Source organism: Gobio gobio (genome assembly GCF_949357685.1).
Source record: "Gobio gobio genome assembly, chromosome: 15".
Lineage (NCBI taxonomy): Eukaryota > Metazoa > Chordata > Actinopteri > Cypriniformes > Gobionidae > Gobio > Gobio gobio.
The window spans coordinates 18,365,758-18,391,120 of NC_137108.1; the positions used below are offsets into that span (position 1 = coordinate 18,365,758).

Consider the following 25,363-nt stretch of genomic DNA (forward strand, 5'->3'; position numbering starts at 1 on the left):
GAGATGCAATTGCATAGCAACTTCAATCCTGCCAAGAGCTTGATATTATTACACACATTAAGATTAGAATCCAACATACAGAAATAGTAACAGTATTCTCTGTGAGCGCAAACCAGATTTGATACATCACATTCAGTATATATGGAGCAATGACAGATAAAGAAAAAAATATAATTTATGTTGGTTTCATGTGGTTTTGAAAAACCTTTGTATTATTTTCAGGAGAGAAAGTCATGTGGTGTAACATCGGTAAAAAAAACTGTGACTTTCCTTTCACTTTGAATACATGCGAGTGAATATATGTCAAGTATTAATTGATATCAAATTTAGGCTACATTTTACATGAACATGAAACTAATCTTGCCTTTTCATATACAGGTCAAATGATCTGATATTTTATTAACCTTAAAACACTGTGATGATGGTCTGTAGGTTCTCTCTACTATTTCCTGTTTGTATATTTTTTTTAGCTTCCAAATTAGTTATTTGACGTATTTGAGTTTGGTGGACTGGAAATAAGCAGTTTATTTTTATTTATGCTATCCTAACGCCCAAAACGGCATTATAACGTTTTATAAACGCGTTTTAACAGGGTAAAAAATGTGTGAAACACACAAACTCCGTCTGCAGTGCGTGTTGCAGTACGTATGCGATGCAGGAGCAGCACGCGCTGTTGTGTTTTCACATATTCCGCATGCAGTGCGTAACTGATCCGGGGCTGTATAACACAAACCATTCAAATCCAAAAGTTTTCAGGCTACTGAACATGGCTTGTCATCATTGCAATTAGGGCTGAACGATATTCTGTTTTAACATCGACATCGCGATGTACACGTGAGCGATAGTCACATCGCCGGAACATGCGATGTGAAGGGTAGTAGCCCATGGTGTATTAAGGGTGCTTTCACACTTGGTTCGATTGCCTGGACCGAACCCGAGTTCGATTGCTCCCCCCTCCCCCTGCTGGACTGTGTTCATATTATATTATTTGGTTCCGAACCGGGGTGCGTTTGCGACATCAAAGCAGCAGCTGTTTACCCGGTTGCTTCGTAACGACAGCGAGCGTGAAGGCGGCAAAATGCATAGCGTTGCTCACCTCACTTTTATATTTTTGTTTTTTAACCGTTGGTTTTGTTTCTAAAGCTTCAGTACGTAATGGCACTTGCGTCTATATGCCGCAAATGTACTGCAAAGCTCTAAAGAATGCTGAAGACGAGCAGAAATGAGGTTTACAGCTCTCTGCTTGCAGTATGTCAGTCACGCTCGTCAGGAAAATGAGTGAAACACACAAACACACATTTTTATCAAACCATACGTCATTAATAGCGGTTCACTTCCGCGATTTAGTTCGATTGCGTTCACATCAGCAGCAAACCGTACCGCAGTTCACATGAAACGGACCCCAGACCACCCTTTTTAAGCGGACTCTGGTACGGTTCGTGCACCCGAGTTTCGGAAGACCTCGTTCACATCATCCACATGTACCGAACTCTGACGTCAATCGAACCCGAGTGCGCACCCGAGTTTCGGAAGACTTCGTTCACATCATCCAAACGTAGTGAACTCTGACATCAATCGAAACCGGGTGCGCACCAAAACTGCTAGTGTGAAAGCACCCTAGAGAACGGTAGCACCAGGGTAGCACACAGTTGTATGGCTTGTTGCTGGGGTGACATGCACGTTCCGCGTGCCTGCACAGTGATTGGTTCGCTGTGCCGCTGCTCACCGCTCACAGACAAGCCAAGTTGAGCCAACATTCACTGCTAAAACTGCGCGACGAAGAAGATCCGCCGCAAAAAAAGGATTTCGTACCAAAAAGAAAGTCGAAATCATCTAATTGGGACTATTTCGGCTACAAAAAGGAGGATGTTGACCAAAAAGAGGTACTTTGCATGAAGTGTCATAAAGTTGTGGCCACAAAACAAGGAAACACCACCAATTTGTCTGATCACTTTTATATCGGCACCACAAAGCTCTTTACGACGAATACAAAGTCAAATCTGGATGTCAACCAAAACAAACAAATATTTGTGATGCCTTTGCCAGTGTGACACCTTACCAGAAAGGCTCTCAACGACAGAAAGAAATAACAGACGCAATAACGTTTCATATCGCTAAAGATATGTGCCATGATTATGAATGATGATGACCAACACTGTTTTACTTTGGCACTTTTGCTAAGAAAAGTTGACTTAAAAACAAAAGATTGTGAACCAAAATGCTTATAAGTTGTTTTATAAAAAATATATTTATTTTAAGTTATATTGTTGTAAACCAATCAGGGGGGTTGGTGTAAAGCTGCTGTTTAAATGTGTTCTGCTTTTGTGTTTACCGAAATGTTCTAATTTTGGAATAAAATATTAGGTGACCTTTTTGTCACTTGTAATGAAGCTTACTTATTAGTGAAATTATTAATATCATGGAATAGTAATTATTGACTTTAGCCTGGATTGATGGCTCTCAATATCGCAATATATATCGTTGGGAAAAAAAATATCGCAATGTAATTTTTTTCCAATATCGTGCAGCCCTGATTGCAATTCTCTTGTAAACACTCTTTCATAGAAGTCACGTTTAAACGCACTAAATATAAACAACGTTTTATTCAATTCCTTTATTCCAATTACTTTATATTTATATAGCCTTTAGATTTATGTATCGCAAGTGGCAAAACATTTAAACATCTAAACTTGCTTTACCTGAGGCAAAAAAGCCATGTGATGACTTTGAAAGAGTAGAATTAGAAATTATATTCAAATTATATGTATCTGTGGTGAAATTACTAGATTTTCGCGTCAATACATGTTTATTTTAATGCGAACAATGCGCTGTAACTTTAATTCAGCGCATCCAGCACAGCAAAAAATAGACTCTGTGCGGAAACGATCGCTGACCTGCTGTCTGTCAGTGAACGCACTGACGGGCCGCATCCGCGTGCAGTGTGAAAGCTGTAATCCGTTAACATGGGTATGGAAAAAAATACGTACCGCATACGCACTGCAAACGGAGTATGTGTGAAACGGGCGTAAGCTGTTGTGGGAATTTTTTGGCTTTTTTATTATTTGATTTTACCAAATGTAACTTCATATGTAGGACAAAAAGTTGGCGGTTTCATTAACCCATTATCAAAATTAAGATTACAACAAACAGGTTGCATCGCATCAGGAAAAAAAAAGTTATAAATTGTTATTTTACAATATCAGTCAAACTCTTAACTGCTTCACCTCATGACTACCAACACTCCTTTTCATCATGGAAGAAAAAACATTGTGATATGATCATCTCTGGTGCAAATGACATATTTTGCATTGCTGATAACCAAGTCTACGTAACTGCATAAAGAACGCATGGAGGGTAATTCACCCATTTTCACACGATTCCCCAGTCATCTACTGAAAATTGCAGTAACCAATAGCGACGGCTATTTTGAGGTTAAGTTAGTGAGGACAGATAACAGATATTTCAATGGCTAGCAGATCTAGATATGTGAAAGGACTCGTGGTCATCACACAAGCTTGAGAACAACCAACATTTCTGAACAATGGAGTTTGAACAATATGAGTGACGATGAAAAGAGACAACATCCAACTGCTCACCCATCACCTATACACGCACAAACACTAGTCTTTACAAAATGTAAAGCCTGAGTCCTTGGAACAATGTGCAGGAAACGTGATATATATTTACTTGTTCCCACAGATAGCTGGACCCTTTCATCATCAGTCTGAAATATCAATTCCTTTTCCCATCTTCCTTAATTGCACAAACAGATGAGTCAGTTACAGCTTCCACTTTCATTTCACTCCACCCATCCCCCAGTCATCAAGCTTAAATCGCCACTGCAAACGGGACCATGCAAGAGACAAGCCATTTTGGTTAATTGGCATTCAGAGTCTCTAAATCACACAGCACAACTGAGCCATGCATGTACTACCTCTCTGAGAGGCCAAAAGCCTCCAAAACGGAGTCCTCAGATCTGTAGGGGTAAAACAGATATTTTAATAAGGGCCAAATTTTCAGCACTTAACGTCCCCCTGTAGTCCATAATTGTATCCCCTAAAACTCATCCTCACCAAAATGACATATTTGAAAAAAAAAAAACTATCCATGCCTTAAAAAAGCTTGAATGTAACTGCAGAGCCATGAATATGCCCTCGCTCAACTTTACTATAGTAAACGCTGCACAATGGCAAGTGGAAATACTGGTTTAATTCAGCCATAGACGTTTGAACCAGAAACTGATTCAGAAAAAGAAGTGGAAGATTGAATTATACAGGCTCATCTACAAGTCGATGTATCAGAACGGTAATGTGTTTTATATATGTGTTGCTAATGTTACACAAACCATGTTCCCGTTCGCCATCTCAGAGTCAGGCAGCTGCCTTCTGAAAATCAGCCTCCTTAAACGCTTTGAACATCATAGAATGTCAGTGGAGAAAGGCATATAGTTTAACATAACATCGTAATATATACATAATTCCCGATTACAGAAAAATATACCAGGATAACCTGGCTTCTCCCCTGCTTCACAGCATAGAAATACTAAAGCCCGCCCACACGTTGACATGAAAAAAAACTTGATTTTCACCACAGGGGTCTTTAAACCAGTGGGTCCTAATTTTTTATATATATATATATTTGATTGGATGGATAGGTGATGGTTTGCTTGGATGGATGGATGCTAGGGATGTGACGGCGAGGACATTTTTCCACCGCTTATTCGAGGTGTGACAACACCGGTAGTACCGGTATCACCGATGGGGGCTTTTAAATCATTTTTCGCCACGTCTTGAGTGTTTACACCTAAGCGATTTCCACTGGCGATGTGCCGAGTGAATGTGCAAATTCAGTAGATGCGCTCCCGGTACACAAGGTGGTGCTGCGGCACTTTACGCTTCTGACACTCGCTTGTCACACAGAAGAAGAGGAGAGACAGTATTTACGTGCTTGCCAAAACCCATAAGACATATTATGTCTATGGCCAAAACCATTCACACACACTTTTTACTAACTGGCAAGCAGCATTAGCTGTTCATCTTCTTCTTAGTCTACTTACTACTTCTTCGTCGTATCAATGCGTGCTCAGCAAGACCGTTTTGTGCTTGAGCGCCACCAAGCCGTGTTTTACTGTCACTTCAGCAGCTTCAGGCACGTGAACAAAAGCGCCGATCTCATTGGTCGGCCAGTTTTTAACGCGCCGCGTCAAAATAAAAAACAAACCCGAGGGGGCGTTTTTTTAAAAATGACGCTTTTACGTCTGCCGTTTTTCGCGTCGGTGTCACATTGGCGCCCTTTGTTTAGTCACAATGCGTTAAACGTTGGCGATAAACACACGTGAAAATCATCCCGGTGTGAACAGGCCTTAAGGGTGCATTCACACTTGTAGTTCGGTTCGTTTGGTCCGGACCAAAAAACAATAACAAAACATACAGTCCTGGTCCGCTTAGCGTTCACATTGGCATTTTTAACAGCGAACCTAAAGTTACCGAACCAAAGGCATAGGGATACGGTCACAACCTGATTTGTCGGCTTCTATGACGTATATTTCACGACAGAGCTTGCTTACCGAACATTTAAAACAATGCTGTGGCTGGATTAAGCGCAATCATTTTATGCGTGTACATATGGTTTTATTTTTAACAGCTGAGAACTCACAAAGAGCTCATAAAATGTTCAAAACATTCAAAACAGCACCAGGATTTCCTCCGTTGTATGCAGAAACGAAGATCTGCTGCAAAGAGACGGCAGTTGATGAGGCACTTTACCTCCTCGTTGCTCCACGTTTGCCCTCTACTCATTTTGGATACACCGATCTTTCCGCGTCGTCAAATCAGCTGACTTGTAGCGTCGCATCTTGTGACATCAAGTCCTGTTTTTGGTTTGTTTACATGTCTTTGGTCCGTGTTGCGTTCATATATCAATCGAACCGCACCAGAGTTCGTTTGGAAGCGGACCGAGACCCATCTTTTTAGCGGTCTTGGTCCGCTTGTTTGGTGCGCACCAGGGTTCGGATGGCAGCGTTCACATATGTTCAAACCGCACTAACCGAGCAATCGCACCAGGGTTCGTTTTAATCAAACCAAACATGACAAGTGTGAACGCACCCTAATTCTAAACCTAAAGTAAAAAGAGCACGGCTGCACAGGCATTCATAACGGTCCAACGGTCATAACGGTTCAATTAATTCCTATGGAAGTTGAGCTGGGATAACAAATATAAAATGTTGTCTATACAATAATTTTATTTGTTATTTTTGTCTTATCATGATACTGTCAATACAGTAAAAAAAGGTCACAGAGACAAACAGGCTAAATCAAATACGACATCTGTCACTCAAAAAATGATATGCCAAAAATACAAATAAATGAAAACTGTTAGCTTACTAGCTATAGCTACTGCAAAATATAATATTTTTTTACATCCCCGCCTAAACAGAATGTCGCTGAATGATGAATGTCTTTCCTCCAAAATCTGACCACAAAGGCTAAATGTTCTCTCTGAAGGTGCTCTCGTGGACGGGATGCAAAGAACATATATTGCCAGGTTCAGGGCAGGGAACTGGGAACTGTGTGAACGCAACCACTGCAGAAAGTTTTGTTCACTTTAAGTTCAAGCGTGGATACGCTGTTGTCAAAGGATGTCAGGAACGGCCGGGCTATTGTCAGACCACCCTCTCCCATCCAAAGTACACTAGAGTTACTGACCGCTACCGTCTTTGATTTGGAAATTAACCAAAGAAAAAACTGATCAGGTCCCGCGGTTCACACGAGGGAGAGCTGCGGGAATGCAGACCTCTACCTTGTGGTCATGCACATTTTACTTTCACTTTAGAACTAGTGCCAATTCGGGGGCTAATTGCTTGAATGGTGTGTGTGTGTGTTCAATATTATTCTTAATGAAAAACACAACAAAAGCGTACAAAAACAAGCTTGCTTAAATAGACGCTTTTACATTTCACTTTGAAACCAAATTTTCCACCGTCATCTTGTCAGTCAGCTACTCACTCTCATGATAAATGAACTGATCTGTGCTGCGACTTCCATCCGCTCACGCTGTATTAAGCAGACACGTTCAGTTTTTAATTGTAGTGTCTGTTCTCTAACTGAACTAATTGATTTTTATTACCATAAAAAAAGATTTCAAAAACAGTGAGGGCGGTGCCATGGTGGATAAACGATGTAACCAGTGTTGTGGCTGAACACCGGTAACACAGACTATCGCAGCAAGCTAAATGGATACATGGATAGAAAATTGGAGGAAAATTTAGGTCATCGCATAGAAAAAGACCAAATAACCACCAAATAACTAAGCAGCTATAACAGACACATTATTAAATAGCATAACCCATGATTAAAACATAATTACAAATGTATCGGCAAATCTATCACTAAAACACTTTTAACAAATTTTGTTTTGCATCACATCCTTAAACCGCAGAGCAAGTGAAATGACCACTAAGAGAACACATGGCTCGTCTCTTGAGCTAGTCTATATTTAGTCCAAGCTTAAGACATAGACTACACTCTCTTTTAAGAGTGGTAGTGAACAAATCTGCTCACAGAAACAAACATCCATTTGAGGTCATGAATTGTGGCAAGATCTCCTGTGTGAGAGAGATGGGACTTGAGTATTAAATGTTCAGCAGTCTGTCCCATTTCATCTGGATGAGCGAGCTGGTTTCTGTCCCATTTTCCCATTTATATTTAGAGCAAGAGAGCAGTGTACGTGTGTCTGAGAGCACTAAAAATACTTCTTATAGAGTGCTACTGTTAACTATATCCTAATGTGGGTTACCCACACAAAATGCCATGATGTTCTGAGCTAACAGACAAAACCACCCAAGTAATAAACACCTGATTGACTTCAGCACCTCAGACTACTTAAGTCAATCTTCATTTCCCAAGGGATGTTATTTTTTACTCAGGTCAATAAAGACAGAGAGGGAGTCGAAGAGACATTTACATCCCAGTAACCAATTAGCTAATTCACAAACAGAAACTGTTTGAAGTGTTAATATGATGAATGCATTGACAAATAATTGTGTTACAAACTAATAGTCAAAATTAATTAGCATTCCCATACACAGTCAGTGATATGATATTAGAATAGGATTACATGTTTGCCATGGTTTAATCAGCAGTGAGTGACAAAATAACCAAGTGTAAACTCCAACAAAAGTCTAAGTTCCTGTAAACCTTCATGAAGGACAAATAAGTCAAACTAAACACTTTTAATCTTAACTGAGGGCACTCCTTAACTCATGATAAAATGCTACTCGACGCCACTGTTACAAAACCCATGTTCCTCTAAATGTAATTTGGCTTATTATGTCTACCACTAATTATGAGAAAACTTAATTTACTTAATTAAAATATACTTGATTTGGTAAGTATGGGTGCGCCTGTGGAAAGAACTAGTATACTGACGTTAACTTAAACCTGGCAGTTTTTAACATATTAGCATTGAGCTAGTTTTTAAATATGAACAAGTCGTTGAGTCAATGTCTTATTTGAGAAGAGGTATTATGTCATTCCCCATGATTTTTACAATACGAAAAACTGAAAGTTAGCAAAGGAAGCCCTACTTAACTCCGTTAGGCATTTTGCATATATTTGACCAAACCAAACTCTAACATCTTTTATTTAAAAAGAAATCAACAATTTCCTCAAAAAAGTAAATAAACTAAGAAATCAGTGTGTTTTGTTGTTAACGCTCGACATTTATAGAGAGGAATTCAGAGGGTGGCTCGTTCAATTTAGCAAGAAAATCCAAAACCACCCAATTTAATAGAACAATAACCAAAAAGATAATATTAACTGAATTGCATTAATTCATGTAGGTTATTTATTTTAATATTAGCTTTGTTATATGTTTGTTATAACTGGGCTAGCTAGCATTTAAATTAGCATGTTAGCCACAGATCCACATCATCGATCTGGAGTAGTACTAGGAAAGCCTTCAGATCATAGATCAACTAAATTCAACAAATCCCACATACACACATCTGATAAGTTATGGATATATTATAATTACTAACTAGCGACTATAATAGATTACATTTATTTTGTTGTTGTTGAACAAAAGGCTTGATTGAAGCCAGTAAACACAGTGAATCTATCCAGTGCTGGAAAAAAAATAGTTGATCCATGGCAACAGACAACATAAAAACACAAGACGCACATGCCAATATAAGTATAAAATCCATTATTATTTAATTTACCTGGAGGGGCAGATAAGCCCGTGTCGGGTGGACCGGCGGACGCCATTTTGATTCGGGTTTACTGGACCCGATCCATGACCGGAATCAGACAGACAAACTAGTGTCCGGTTCCGCCCGGACCGACTCTCTGGCACCCTTTACAGTCACTGACCTATTTGAGACTAACTACAAACAGACACCTGACCACTATCTACATACAGAAATTATTATATATATATATAATTTTTTTTTTTTACATTATATTACGAATATCGCAATTATTCAAATAATAATTTATAATCCAAATAATGTAATTTAGGCTAATAACCACAGTTGTACTGACGACGACAGTCTTGCCTTGTCAACAACCCATTAGTTTGTGAAACAAACTCGCCAAGCCTTTATGTACAGTGCTAAAAATAACAAAACCGTTCACATAGTAGCTAGATAACATCTTGGACAGGCTGAGCATGCATGACATTTAAAGTCATGGCACATTGAGGAAATAAGTAATAGTTTAAATTTGAAATAATGTAAAACGTATGTAAAAAAAAAAAAAAAAAAAAAAAAACCTGTTACATAATATTAAATAGATACTGAAAAGAAGATTTGTTTGTGCATTAAAAGTTAAGAAAACCCTTTCAGTTAAAGGGATAGTTCACTCAAAAATGAACATTCTGTCATCATTTACTCATCCTCAAGGTGTTCCAAACCTGTTTTTGTCTTTGTTCTGCTGTACACAAAGGAAGATATGAGGAAGAATGTTTGTAACCAAGCAGATCTCGCCCCCCCCATTGACCACCATAGTAGGAAAAAAATACTATGGTAGTCAATGGGAGGTGAGTTCTGCTTGGCTACAAACATTCTTCCAAATATCTTCTCACACTCACACACACACAAACACACACGCGCGTGCGCGCGCGTAGAGAAAGAGGCCTAAAGACAGACAAATATATTAATAATACTGCAGTGTTTTATTTGCCTGTGTTCATGCTGGAAACATAAATTATGTATATACAATCACAGAAGATTAAAAAACAAAACAAACAAAAAAACTGACATTTTAATATAATTTCTAATATTATTAGGAACAGGGGGAAACCACAGTTTAAACATGTTATGCTGTCCAAGCAGTTCTTCTTTTATGATACAGGCTGAAAAAAATCTCTCAATAATCAATTCAAACTTTTTGCAAGAAAACTGCATAAAGAAACAGAATATGCATATTAAAAAAAATAAACAAAAAGTGGTACAGGTTTGGTTCAACTCATGTATTGAAATGTGTGCCCTCTGTATAAACTGATTCACATTCACAGTTTCAGGGATTCTGTCTGACTATGGATCTATGACATGATGGAAACTGCAACATGAGAGGGCATTTCTTCCGCCCACTATTTTTGACTTTATTTGCCTTGTCAATGTAACGCAGGAGCAGTTTTGTGGCACATTTGGCACGTTGTTTGATTGTGGGTTCACAACAATGAAGCTTCACCAGCTCCTTCGCTTTACACAGATCATTCAGGTGGCTGTCAAGCTGCAAGAGAATAGACCGTTTAAAAGTAAAGGCAGTGGGCAAAGGACAAAAGACAAAGAATAAATAGCATTTTTGCAGAGTTTACTATTTTAGCCATTCATACAAAAAAGTGACTGTTTACTGTTTACAATTCATCACACACAAATATGGAGAAAATCAACCCAAAAGCTTGCCCTTACCTTGGCCTCTATGCATGCAGGTCTCTCCTGTAACACTAGAGGACAGCAGCGTTCAACCATTTTATCTACTGAAAAAGGGAACCCCTTCCTGTGGGCGATAAGTTACATCTGAGTTACTAAATCGTGAAATATCTTCATTTTCTAGTGCCTACAGTTTGCATCTTGGTAAAACCCTGTCTTAGAATGAAATCAAAAACGTTCTACTAAATCCAGACTTTAGTTATATGGAAATATCTTTGGATTGGTATTTTCTTTGTCCTTGAATCAATGTTTTGCTGTGCCGAAGGTTAACCATGCAATCACATGCTCTGATTATTTTTCAACTGTCCTTGTTTTGACCAGCATTCACGGTCACTGGTGAAAGGAAATAGATAAACCTAAACATATAGATAATAAAGGCACGAAAACAACCGTATATCATTTCATATCATATCATTTCATCTAAATTAAGAAAACTATGGCATGTTAAAGGGATAGTTCACCCAAAAATGAAAATTCTGTCATCAGTTTCTCACCCTCAAGTTGTTCCAAACCTGTATGAGTTTCTTTGTTCTGCTGAACACAAAAGAAGATATTTAGAAGAATGTTTGTAACAAAGCAGAGAGAGCAACCATTGGCTACTATAGTATTTTTTCCCTACTATGGTAGTCAATGGTTGCTCTCTCTGCTTGGTTACAAACATTCTTCACTCTATCTTCTTTTGTGTTCAGCAGAACAAAGAAACTCATACAGGTTTGGAACAACTTGAGGGTGAGTAACTGATGACAATTTTCATTTTTGGGTGAACTATCCCTTTAACAAAACCTATATTTATATTATTCTCACAGTATAAAACACTATTTCAGTACAAAGAGAATTTCAGAGCTCATCCAATGGCTCATGCACATTCCACTCTCGTTAAAAAGTGTGCGCTCAGTAAATGTGTATTTTATTTTATTTTATTAAAGCTGCTACTTTTTTGTGTTCAAGATTTACACAAATTTTATAATGAGAATGTACAACATGAATCCATTTTCCAAACAGTGTTTTTGTCTTACCCTGAATCATTATTGAACACTTATAATAAGTGTTTATATTGGGACTATTTCAGACCGATCTGGAACCGCTGCGGAGGAGCACAGTCCCTGCGTGACTCGCCATAGACATAAACAGAGAGAAGTAGCTCCGGTTGCAATGTTCTTCCGCAAGACGCAGTTCTGTTTATTAACCGCTAGAGCGCAAAAAGTTACGGACTGCAGCTTTAAATAATACTTTTATTCAGCAAGGTTGCATTTAACTGACCAAAAGTGACAGTAAAGACTCCTACACTGTCACAAAAAAGCATGGTTTCCACAAAAATATTAAGCAGCACAACTGTATTCAACATTGATAATAATAATAAATATTTCTTGAGCCGCAAATCAGCATAGTAGAATGATTTCTAAAGGATCATGTGACACCGAAGACTGGAGTAATGATGCTGAAAATTCAGCTTTGCCATCACAGGAATAAACTACATTTAAAATATATGAAAATATAAATCAGTTATCATTTTCAATAGTTTTTACTGTATTTTTTATCAAATAAATGCAGCCTTGGTGAACATCAAAAACAATCTTACCGACCCCATACGTTTTAAGTTTATTTGTTAAACATGTAGTTATGAATAAAGTGGGTCTTACATGCTCTTGATGGTTGTATGTGTATCACATAAGTCATGGAGAGTTGGAGGAGCAGCAGCAGCAGCGCTGAGGTCTCGATCAGTGGAGTTGTATCCTGGATCTGGAGCAGCAGATGCAAAACAGGCGTACTGCTCTTCTCTCTTCTTCTCTCCACAACACTCAAACTTTGGTCCTTTGGTTTTTTTCTCATCTTTACAAAACTTGTCAACCATCTTCTTCCACTGAAGTAGATAAAAAGAGCTCATTAAGAATGTTACCAAGTTATGAGCTATAAAAACCAACTGTTTCATTAAAAAGGAATGGTTATGTTTACTGTTCAGTTCTTGATAAATATAGTTTAACCGCAAGATATTTGGGGAAAAGTTCTGTTTGTTTTGATGGATATATTTGTATATTAGTTAATTTCATAACACTATATATATATATATATATATATATATATATATATATATATATATATATATATATATATATATATATATATATATATATATATATATATATATATATATATATATATATATATATATATATATATATATATATATATACCAATCAGGCATAACATTATGACTGATCATCTCTTCATCACGGCACCTGTTAGTGGGTGGGATACATTAGGCAGCAAGTGAACATTTTATCCTCAAAGTTGATGTGTTAGAAGCAGGAAAAATGGGCAAGCGTAAGGATTTGAGCGTGTTTAACAAGGGCCAAATTGTGATGGCTAGACGACTGGGTCAGAGCATCTTGTGGGGTGTTCCCAGTCAGTATCTATCAAACAGATGAGCTACTGTTATTTCTTAATGATCACTATTACAATTAATGGAAAGATGACAAAATAGAAATGTACTAAATATATACTTAATAAAAAATATCAATATCTGTAGAATAAGTAATTTAGCCATTTTTGCTTGAATGAAGAGTTGCAAAAATGAGTACACCCATGACTTAATCTAACACACATGTCAATATACTTATCTAGTACATAGTGTGTCCTTCATAATATTAAAGAGATAATTCACACAATAATCAACATTTTGTCATCGTTTACTCACCTTCATGTTGTTCCAAACCTGTATGAGTTTCTGAAGATGAAATTATCAAGGTGAACGCATACCTTGACTCTAGTGGTCAAACAACTAAAAATCAAGCCAGGAATCTTGATGCGTTTCTGGAGTCAGACCTTAGTTTCAGTAGTCACGTCAAAGCAATAATTAAATCAGCATACTATCATCTAAAAAATATTACAAGTATTAGATGCTTTGTTTCCAGACAAGACTTACTTGTTCATGCTTCAATCACCAGCAGGGTGGATTATTGTAATGGACTTGTGGACTATTGTAATCTCAATACATTGCAGCTATGCTCACTGAACATAACAGATCAGTCAGATCATTAGGATCACATCAGCTAGAAATACCAAGGGTTCACTCAAAGCAAGGGGGTCCGCTTTTAGCTATTATGCCAGCCTCCATAGTAGTCAATAGGTGCCGTCAACTGTTTAGTTACCAACATTCTTCAAAATATCGTCTTTTGTATTTGACAGAAGAAAGAAACTCATACAGATTTGGAACAACATAAGGGTGAGTAAATGATGAAACATTTTAAGTGGGTGAACAATCCCTTAAAAGTATAGTGCTCTGACCTTTGTTGGCATTGAGTGTACAAGTTCATGACAAATTTTCACATCTATTTTGTTTAATTCTGTTTGATTGCCCTGGTGTTTGACACAAATCCCCCACAGGTGCCCAATAGTGTTATGGTCAGGTGAAATACAGGTGAAAGATTTAATCTTAGATTTTCACCTCGGGAGAATAGTCATTGTCAAGTTGAAAAGGTGTCCAACAACGCAGGGAATAAGGAGAAGGAAGCTCCTTCTGTTTCAACAGAATGGTGTGTGAATTTATGACACATTCATCAAGCACAACTCTTTCACTCCTTCTGCACTCATTCATCCCTATATAAGAACTTTACTACCACTGAACGTCACTGTGGGGACCAGGCACGTCTCACTGTTCTCCTTCCCCTTGCAATGTCATACACTTTGGATGCTATTAGATCCAAAATTATTGATTTGGTCTCATGAGGCCAGAGTATGGCTTACCAGAAGTCTATATATTTTGTTAATATGGGACTAATGAGTTACTTGTGCTTTGGCTTCAGCAGGAAGTTCCTGTGTTTAACTTCTGCATGTTGCATCTTCCTGTGTGCGATGAAACAGTCAATCTCTTTTCACAGATTTGACCAGTTTTACCAGCCTTGCTTGGCATTTCTCCTGCTCTTTGTAGCAAAAAAAAAATCATCACGAAATCAAGGCCTGCTTTATGCTGCATATTTATGTTGAGTGTTCGTGCTGAGTATCTATGCTGAGTATTTATGCTGAGTATTTATGCTGAGTATTTATGCTGAGTATTTATGCTGAGTATTTATTCTGAGTATTTATTCTGAGTATATGTGCTTAGTATTTATGCTGAGTATTTATACGGAGTATTTGTGCTGGGTATTCATGCTTAGTATTTATGCTGAGTAATTGTGCTTAGTATTCGTGCTGAGTATTTATGCTGAGTATTTGTGCTGAGTATTTATGCTGAGTATTCGTGCTGAGTATTTATGCTGAGTATTTATGCTGAGTATTCGTGCTGAGTATTTATGCTGAGTATTTGTGCTGAGTATTTATGCTGAGTATTCGTGCTGAGTATTTGTGCTGAGTATTTATGCTGAGTATTTGTGCTGAGTATTCATGCTGGGTATTTATGCGAAGTATTTATGCTGAGTATTTGTGCTTAGTATTTGTGCTGAGTATTTGTGCTGAGTATTTGTGCTGAGTATTTATGCTGAGTATTCGTGCTGAGTATTTGCTGAGTATTTATGCTGAGTTTTCGTGCTGAGTATTTATGCTGAGTATTCGTGCTGAGTATTTGTGCTGAGTATTTATGCTGAGTATTTGTGCTGAGTATTCATGCTGGGTATTTATGCGAAGTATTTGTGCTGAGTATTCATGCTTAGAATTTATGCTGAGTATTTGTGCTTAGTATTCTTGCTGAGTATTTATGCTGAGTATTTACGCTGAATACTTGTGCTTAGTATTCGTCCTGAGTATTTATGCTGAGTACTTGTGCTTAGTATTTGAGCTGAGTGTTTATGCTGAATACTTGTGATTAGTATTCATGCTGAGTATTTGATCTGAGTATTTATGCTGAGTATTTGCTGAGTATTTGTGCAGAGTATTTATGCTGAGTATTTGTGCTGAGTATTTGAGCTGAGTATTTATGCTGAGTATTTATGCTGAATATTTGTGCTGAGTATTTGAGCTGAGTATTTATGCTGAGTATTTATGCTGAGTATTTGTGCTGAGTATTTGTGCTGAGTATTTGAGCTGAGTATTTATGCTGAGTATTTATGCTGAATACTTGTGCTTAGTATTCGTGCTGAGTATTTATGCTGAGTACTTGTGCTTAGTATTTGAGCTGAGTATTTATGCTGAATACTTGTGCTTAGTATTCATGCTGAGTATTTGAGCTGAGTATTTGTGCTGAGTATTTGAGCTGAGTACTTGTGCTTAGTATTCGTGCTGAGTATTTGTGCTGAGTATTTGTGCTGAGTATCTGTGCTGAGTATTTGTGCTGAGTATTTATGCTGAGTATTTGTGCTGAGTATTTGAGTATTCATCCCACAATGAAAATTTGAGTTTGCAAATGAGACAGAGGAAAAGGGAAAATGAATATAAAAAGTATTATATATATATAATACTATATATATATATATATATATATATATATATATTTTTATATATATATATATATATATATATATATATATATATATGTATATGTATATGTATATGGAGGCAGGCACACTAACACGGACGCTAAATACCTTAGCCTCCAACGTCAAATCAATATATATGTTGTATATTTTATTTACCTTCGAATTAAACAATTATCAAAATAGTTCCGATATTGGGAATTAAATAGCTATTTTTTATATTTTTAAATCTTCTTCACCTTCTTTTCAGCACAGCTTTGTTCACCCTTTTTCTCCTTACAGCATTGGTTATATTCTCTCTCCAGGACATTGATGGCCTTCGATTGACGGACCAGCCAGCCATAGCCGGTGCAAGGAAGACACTTGGTGTTGTATCGTGGTCGGATCTTGTGATGAGTGCAGATGTGTTCTATGTTGGAGGAATTGGGACGGCCAGGTGGAAAGATGAAGTCTGGAACTTTAGGCTGCTTCCTAGGTGCTCTTGGAGAAGCCACCAATGAGCTGGATGATTAAAGACAGTGGAAGTATTAATATTTTCTATATTCATTTTCCCTTTTCTTGTGTCTCATTTGCAAACCTAAGTTGTCATGGTGGGATGAATGTGTATTTGTTACATAACCACCTACAACTAGCAAATTAGTTGTAGGTGGTGTCTAATTGTCGCTGAGAATGACTCATTTCTTTTTAAAGATTTTTCTGCCCAGATGAATTTTTTCCTAAATTGCACTCCCATGTATTCCCTCTGTTCTAATATACATTATATTATTATAGTTTTGTTTATAGTTCTGGTATAGTATTTGACAAACGTATTATTTGGAAAATAAATTCATCTCATATTAATATTTTTTTTTAAGGACTGGACCTGAAGTAACATCATGGTACATATTATATCAAGCATATTATATATCATTGGAAATCTAGGAGGTTTGTAAAACTCTTATAACTGAAATTTAGAAACAACACTTTCATTTTGTTAAACGTGAATGTTGTGGCTCTTTCAAATGTCATGTGGATTGACTATAAAAACAACATTGTATATTCCAATCTGTTTATTCCAAGAGAGTGAACTTTATTGAAAGTATTGAAATAATTTTTTTTTGTACAATTTCATAATATAATGAACTAATAAAAAGCAGCTAATAGCATGAAAACAAATTGTAATTTGTACATCTATTAACAGCTTTGACCAATGAAGTGTTTTGCTGTTATTTGAAAGCATATAAAAAAAAAACATGGGTAACTTTATTTTTAAAGTGACGTAATTATACATTACTACATGTACTTACTATAATAATAACAGTAAATGATGCATAATTACAAGTAACTAACCCTAAACCAAACCCTAACGCTAACTTAGTAAGTACATGTAGTTCATTTATATTCCTCAGTACTTATTTGAGTAAATACAATGTAAGTGTAGCCAAACAATGCGTCAAATCTTTCTGTGTTTACAAAGAATGTACTATTTTTAAAAATGTACTTACATTTTGTGTTATTATAGATAGAGCAGAAGAGAAAGAATACTATTTCTACACTAATAATATGTTGTATAGAATTTATTTTGTATTGTGTCTAATACAAAATCTATCATGTGGTGTAACCAATGTGGTGTCATCAAGATTTGAAAAATGACTAGTCAGGAGTCAGAGGTGTAATACTGAGCATTTACTAAAAGATAGTTCATTTACATAGGGTGATAGAGAATAGAGAAAGGAGAAGACGATGAACACCTCCGCTTTCTTCAGTCATCTTTTATACTCTTCACCAGGAGTTTGTGTAATACATTATCTGTGTTACATAATCTATAAATGTGTGATCATAACCATACTTTCCCAGCAAGTATATGCACGGACATTACCATATATGTGCATTTTAAATCTACCCTACAGCCTCTAAAGGCCATATCCCAGATGTTCAGGGTTTCAAGTATGATATAAACATTAAGCAATCTTAGGCTATACATATAATACATTGACCATTGTGTTATCGAGAAAGCAAGCACAGAATAAAATGGTGCACACCACAACAACATTCCATAACTGCGTTAAACATAAACATGACATCATGGCTTACCAAAAATATGCCATAAATAAATGCCAGAAATGTTTTCTAAACATCTTTCTGTAATACAGACATGTTGTTAACACCTCAACATGGTGAAGAAATACAGACTATAGTAATTCTTAAAAATCACAGTTGTACTCAGTTAATCTTATTCATCTTAATTCACTCAGGTAACATTAAACTAATGAAGATTTTTGGTAACACTTTATTTTGATGGTCCCTTTTGAACATTCCGATTGGTCTTTTCTTTATAAATGCCCTTTAAAACCCTCATCTCTCCCAAAAACATACTGTATATGCTCCAGCAGAAACCTACCCTTTGCAAGCGCTGGAGTTATACTTGAAGCCTCGGACCTTTAGTGGAGTGTTGACATTTGAGACCTCGGAGGAGACGTGATATGAAGAATCTGAAGCCTCCTTATCAAAACAGCTCCACCTGGCCTTCCCGTTCTTCTTGCAGCAGAAGAAGTGACTGGTCTTAATAGAGAATTCCTCATTACAGTAGGCAGACAGACTCTTCTTCCACTGTAGCCAGAAATAAAGAAACAAAGGAAAAACAGCTTTAGTATAATTACAATTAGCTACATCTACAATGAAACGGAGAAAAAGAGAGAGCGCAACAGTCATGAGAGAATCCAACTCAAGGCTGTTTACTTTGGCATTGGTCCATTTCATGGCTGCCAATGTTTTGGATACTTTCTCACCAAAGACTAAATAGAAATTTTATCTAAATAGTACATGAGAGCACAGATATTTCCCTGATGGTGCACAATGTCCAAATAAACACTTTTAGTAGAGAGAACAAACTGAGTAACATAAAAAGAGACAAATGTAGTACGAATAAATTAGGAAGGGAGAGGGAGAAAAAAAAGTCTTTAAAGGGATAGTTCACCCAAAAATTAAAATTAGTCCATGATTTACTCACCCTCAAGTCATCCTAGGTATATATGATATGACAAAAAAAGTCCTGGCTCCTCCAAGCTTTATAATGGCAGTGAATGGCTGTTTCTGTGTTGAAGTCCATAAAAGTGCATCTATCCATCATATAACTGCTCCACACAAGGTTCACATTCTCTCGTGAACGCACGTATAACAGTTAGCGGAAGTTAGAGATTACAGTTTGTAAGTTTTAAATGTGGATATTTTTCCTGACACAAACGCATTGCTTCAGAAGGCCTTTATTAACCCCCCGGAGCCATGTGGAGCAGTTTTATGATTGATAGATGCACTTTTATGGACTTCAAAACAGAAACAGCCATTCACTGCCATTATAAAGCTTGGAGGAGTCAGGACATTTGTTAATAGAACTCAGATTATATTCGTCTGAAAGAAGAATGTCATAAACACCTAGGATGAATTAAGGGTGAGTAAATCATGGGCTAGTTTTTGTTTTTGGGTGAACTGTCCCTTTAAAGGGTTAGTTCACCCAAAAATACCCACCCTCATGTTTTTTGAAAGCCTAAATAAAATCTGTTCATCATATAAGGCGCTGGAGTCTCTTCAGAAAATTTGGACAAAACCGCTTAATTCATATGGATTAGTTTTATGATCTCTTTATGAACTTTTTGAAGCATCAAAGTGTCAGTTGTGTAGCTGTCAATGGAAGGACAGAAAGCTCTCAGATTTCTTCAAAAAGATCGTCATTTGTGTTCCGAAGATGAACAAAAGTCTTATGGGTTTAGAAAAACAACATGATGTTGAGTAATTAATGACAGAATTTTCATTTTTGGGTGAACTAACCCTTTTATATGTTTCTGTAACTAGATCTGCAGTCTCTGCTTTAGTAATGTGAGGAATCTGAAATCTGTTAAAACCAGATGACTCTGTCGCACTAAAACTTTGCTGTTTGTTTTGTTTGTTTGAGAAGGGGCGATGTAGCAACATGCCTCAACCAATGGCAGAAGTTTGGTGCTGGATCAACAACTCATTACTTTTATAATCACGAACTTGCAATCTATTCTAACTCAAACTTTCAGGGAAAATGTTATTTGGTGACGGTGGTAGTTTTTTAATAATCTATGCTTCGCTATTTACTTCTGGTGATTGTATTTAGGCTTCATAATTCATAAAAGTTCTGTTCATTTGTGAAGATTATCATGATGAACAAAACATGTAAGAATCATTGGTTGGTCACAGAGTTGATTTTCTGCAATAATCCGATAAAGAATCCAAAAAGCCATTAATTATCCTCAATTTAGTCATTAATTACTCATTAAAACACGAATGAAGATATTTTAATGAAATCTGAGAGATTTCTGTCGCTCCATTGACAGCTACACAACAAACACTGACTTCCAAACCTGCTTCCAAAATGCTTTTCTTACAGAAAATTTGGACTGAACTGCTGAATTCATATGGATTCGTTTTACGATCTCTTTATGAAATGTTTAAAGCGTCACAGTGGTAGTTGCATACCTAGCAGAGTAAAAGACACTTGGGTTTACTGTATGTGCGTCGCATGAAGGCGGATCATTTTTTTGAGGAGACTTTTTGTTTTGTTGAACTAATGACGTCATCGGCTAAAATGTATGCGAGTGAAACCAAGTTCCAGTGAAACCAAACACAGACCACCTCCTACAGGAAGTCTCGGGTTCGGTACCCCAGCACGCTTCCGGGTCTGCAAGACAGCTTTCACTTTTCATGCGAACCGTGCCCCGTTTCAATATAAACTGCCAGTGTGAATGCACCCAAATTGTCTCAGTGCCTCTTGTGACAGCTCCACCAATCATTAGAAAGTATAATAATGTTGAGACTCTCACCGCTTGTTCAGCACAACAGATTTGCTCTTCCTGTGTTCCATCAATGCCACAGCAGACGCTGTACCAGGACTGGAGTTGATTGACAGCATCAGCCTGACGATGCTCCCTGCCAAAGCCACTTTGAGGAAACGTTTCCTTTTGGTACCTGGCCGGAGCTTTACTAAACTGACAGATCTCTTGCAGGTTGCCTGTATTTGGAAAGGATGGGGGGAAATCAACCTTTGGTCCCATCTTGGGTCCCATGGAGCGAGGGCCAAACACTGGGTGACCTGATGAGGCAGATGAAAGACTCAAAGGGTGACAGGCAAAAAATGCTATTCAACAAGAGCTGTATTGATCCAGTCATTCCTTAAAAATGAAACACTGCCAAACAGCATTTTATATAAACATATCAATGCTCAAATAAAGACCTCTCTTATTTCTTCTGACACATTGGTGAACTGAATCTCAACTCCTAAACCGAAACAAGCATGCATACCTATTGGGACATTCTCAGGGTGAAAGTTTGTGACTTCTCTCTGGGTCATGTCTGAAGAGGCTGCAAGTAAATACACACAAAGAAACACATGAAAGGATGTAAAATACAAATAAAAGTACAACTAAAGTACAAATTAATTGACTTTCAATTCAAGAACATTCAGAAACAGCCAGCAATCACTCACCCATTACTTTGGAAAGGTCAGGCATGATCGGTCTCTGCATCATCAAAAAGTCCAGTTCTGAAATAAGAAAGAGAAAAAAAAGTTTCTTGCTTCACATATATATATTTTTAAATGCATTTATTTATTTATTATTTTAATAATTTGATAAATGAATCAATATTTAATTAAAACGACCATGACAAAAGCAAACCAGTCAATCGACAACAGGGCAAGTAAACCACTGATCACGGCCTTACCCTCAGGGGAAAGCGGCAACTCTTTCTGAAAGACATCTGTGACAAACGAAAAAAAATAAAATAATAATCAGGTCAGGCTCCTGACATAACCATGGATTATCATTAGTGAATAAAAAAAAATTGGGAAAATCTATGAAAAATCTGACAGTAGTGCATTTTGATTTAACAATATAGGTGATACAATGATGATTCAGATTAAAAATAAATAAATTGAGATATATATATATATATATATATATATATATATATATATATATATACACACACACACACACACACACACACAGTGCATGCATTATTATAAAATACAAGTTAATAATCTGATCATATTTTTTTTCCAAGCACATTTTACCAATTCCAAATCACAATAATCTTAATAACTACTATTCTCTTTGCATTTAATCATTTATATGTGATATAATTGTTAAGGAAAACTGGAAGTGAAAAAAGGGCATTGGTCATGCCTTAATTTAGCTATTTCTATTATTGTATTAGTAATGCATCCTTCTCATGAGCATTTCATAATTTTTGACTTTTCAGTGTGAGTTAAAACTCTTTTTTGCCCCATTTACCAGTAAAAGAAAACACAACCCAATAGGCATTTTTCACTTCCAGCCTTCCTTAACAATCATATATAGGCTATCACTTTATTATTTATTTATATATATATATATATATATATTCAAAAACAGACCTTCATCAACCAGCATATCAGTAACTTCCCTTTGTACAGGCTCAGGAGCTTCTGGAAAAGTAGGACACATTGGTATTAGCCATAAAAAAATAAAACAACGCCATGCATGTTTTATATAACACTGGTATCCATGAAACAGACCTGGTCACACACAAACACTGCCTTACAAAACATGACATAAACAACTGGATATTTACTATTGTGAACGCCCACACATTCATATTATATCTCTTAAAACCTTATTATATTATATAGGTTAGCTAATATGCAACAGTGATCAATGTCTGAGCTTTGTATTCTCTGCAAACGACATGAAAACATTAGCGTGACGCAGGCCTAAAAAGTATAATTTACCTTCCGATGCATTGCACAGAAGAGCGAGTAAAAACGTCAAATAAAGTCCCACGCCGCGTGAGGAACTCATGGTCGGTGATGTGCCCTCAGTCAAATACTTCTCGGTTGAAGGTAATGCTTTTTCTGAAGGGAAACCCGCTGAGCTGACAGTGTGTTGTCCCGTTCCGCTCTTGCGCTTTTAAAGACAAACTTCCAAGAGTCGTCAAGTTCAGGAGGAGATCATGAGGAGGGGGAGGAGGGGGAGGAGGAGGAGGAGGACCATCTTCTGTTTTCGCTGCTGACACACTTTAGCTGCCTTCGCAGAAATTCGTCAGTGGTAGATTACGTGCCCAGTCTCTACCAGCCTTACCCTCTAAAATAAATCAGATGAGGACACTCATACACTCGACTCATTTCCTTTCCCAAAATCATCTGATAATGTGCTAACACTTCTGCTCAGAGAACAACACTTTAAAACACCAGTTGCCTTTCTGGAAATTTTTGTCCATGAAGCCTAAAAAGTAAAAATATACAAGTAGTATATATATATATATATATATATATATATATATATATATATATATATATATATATATATATATATATATATATATATATATATATATATATATATATATATATATATATATATATATATATATATATATATATATATATTGCCAAAAGTATTGGGACACGCCTACCCACATGAGTTTTAATGACATCCATATAGGGTTTAATATGGAGTTGGCACACCCTCTGCAGCTATAACAGCTTCAACTCTTCTGGGAAGGCTTTCCACAAGGTTTAGGAGTGTGTTATGGGAATTTTTGACTATTATTCTAGTAGAGCATTTGTGAGACAGGCACTGATGTTGGACGATCTTGGCCTGGCTCGCAGTCTCCACTCTAATTCATCCCAAAGGTGTTCTATCGGGTTGAGCTCAGGACTCTGTGCTGGCCAGTCATGTTCCTCCACACCAAACTCACTCATCCATGTCTTATTGACCTTGCTTTGTGCACAGTCATGTTGGAACAAGAAGGGGCCATCCCCAAACTGTTCCCACAAATTTGGGAGCATGAAATTGTACAAAATGTATTGGTATGCTGAAGAGTTCCTTTCACTGGAACTAAGGGGCCAAGCCCAACCCCTGAAAAACAACCCCCACACCATAATCCTCCCTCCACCAAACTTTACACTTGGTACAATGCAGTCAGGCAAGTACTGTTCCCCTGGCAACCGCCAAACCCAGACTCGTCCATCGGATTGCCAGACAGGGAAGTGTGATTCATTACACCAGAGAACACGTCTAAACTGCTCTAGTGTCCAGTGACGGCGTGCTTTACACCACTGCATCCGAGACTTTGCATTGCACTTGGTGATGTAAGGATTGGATGCAGCTGCTCGGCCATGGAAACCCATTCCATGAAGCTCTCTACGCACTGTTCTTGAGCTAATCTGAAGGCCACACAAAGTTTGGAGGTCTGTAACTATTGACTCAGCAGAAATATATATAGGCCTATATATACACAGACACATTGTTTGCATTAAACTTAGTCACACTAAACAATTGGATGAAACAGTAAACATGATAAAATATAAAATACAAATATCAAAACAGTTAACATTTGTAGCATTTATTTCCAGCTGACATTTATGAACATTTCAAACTTAATAAGAATAACATAAGAATTTACTTTCATTATACATTTAATTTTATTGTGTTAACTTGCTTATTCAGCAGCTTTAGAAAATAATAATGGAATTGTGTTGTTTTGATAACGAAAACTGGACAAAAATATTACAAAATTTAAAGTAGCTGTTTGAAACCAAAATTCAAAACTAGAGAAAGCACATCTGTGAAATTGGACTTTTGACTCTTGAGAATAAATGTTCAGGCAGGGAAGAAGGAGTTAAAGGGATAGTTCACCCAAAAATGAAAATTAGCCCATAATTTACTCACCCTCAAGTCATCCTAGGTGTATATGACATTCTTCTTTCAGACGAATACAATCGGAGTTATATTACAAAAGTCCAGGCTAATCCAAGCATTAGAATTTGATTAATAGTTGCTCTGTTTTTGAAGTCCATAAAAAGTGCATCTGTCCGTCAAATAACGTGCTCCACGCTGCTCTGGGGTGTTAATAAAGGCCTTCTGAAGCGAATCGACGCGTTTGTGTGAGAAAAATATACATATTTAAAACTTTATCAAGTAAACTTTCGGCCGACCGCCTTCTGTGGAAAAGTGTTGAATGTTGAAAGTGAAACTCAAGATGC

The 25,363-nt window shown here is 37.0% G+C and overlaps 2 protein-coding genes across 3 annotated transcripts in view; both read right to left on the reverse strand.

Moving 5' to 3' along the window:
• Positions 1-9,345, reverse strand: part of pip5k1ab (phosphatidylinositol-4-phosphate 5-kinase, type I, alpha, b) — a 33,367-nt gene extending 24,022 nt beyond the window's left edge. The window contains exons 1-2 of one of the 2 annotated variants that reach the window (XM_079837499.1): positions 9,221-9,345; positions 3,935-3,976 (exon numbers count right to left, since the gene is read on the reverse strand). In XM_079837499.1, the coding sequence (XP_079693625.1) occupies positions 3,935-3,976; positions 9,221-9,266 (88 nt within the window). In that variant the 5' untranslated portion in view covers positions 9,267-9,345. The remainder of the gene's footprint in view (positions 1-3,934; positions 3,977-9,220) is intronic. The other variant, XM_079837500.1, reaches the window with a different exon arrangement.
• Positions 9,346-10,150: 805 nt separating this feature from the next.
• ecm1b (extracellular matrix protein 1b) lies at positions 10,151-23,523 on the reverse strand. The gene is made up of 11 exons (XM_079837513.1): positions 23,108-23,523; positions 22,754-22,804; positions 22,060-22,095; positions 21,824-21,880; positions 21,640-21,699; positions 21,162-21,430; positions 18,719-18,927; positions 16,578-16,839; positions 12,574-12,794; positions 10,913-11,000; positions 10,151-10,733 (listed from the first exon to the last, which is right to left on the reverse strand). The coding sequence occupies exons 1-11, from the start codon at positions 23,175-23,177 to the stop codon at positions 10,518-10,520; spliced, it is 1,539 nt and encodes a 512-aa protein (XP_079693639.1). The 5' UTR covers positions 23,178-23,523; the 3' UTR covers positions 10,151-10,517.
• Between the last annotated feature and the right edge of the window lie 1,840 nt (positions 23,524-25,363).

Bases quoted from the DNA above. Each gene is read 5' to 3' on its own strand.
- ecm1b (XM_079837513.1), bottom strand. From the start codon at position 23,177: ATGAGTTCCTCACGCGGCGTGGGACTTTATTTGACGTTTTTACTCGCT. The intron at 22,096-22,753 runs GTCTGTTTTTGA...CGTTTGTCACAG, and splicing joins TGATATGCTGGTTGATGAAG to ATGTCTTTCAGAAAGAGTTG. The intron at 10,734-10,912 runs GTAAGGGCAAGC...ATTCTCTTGCAG, and splicing joins CTGCATGCATAGAGGCCAAG to CTTGACAGCCACCTGAATGA.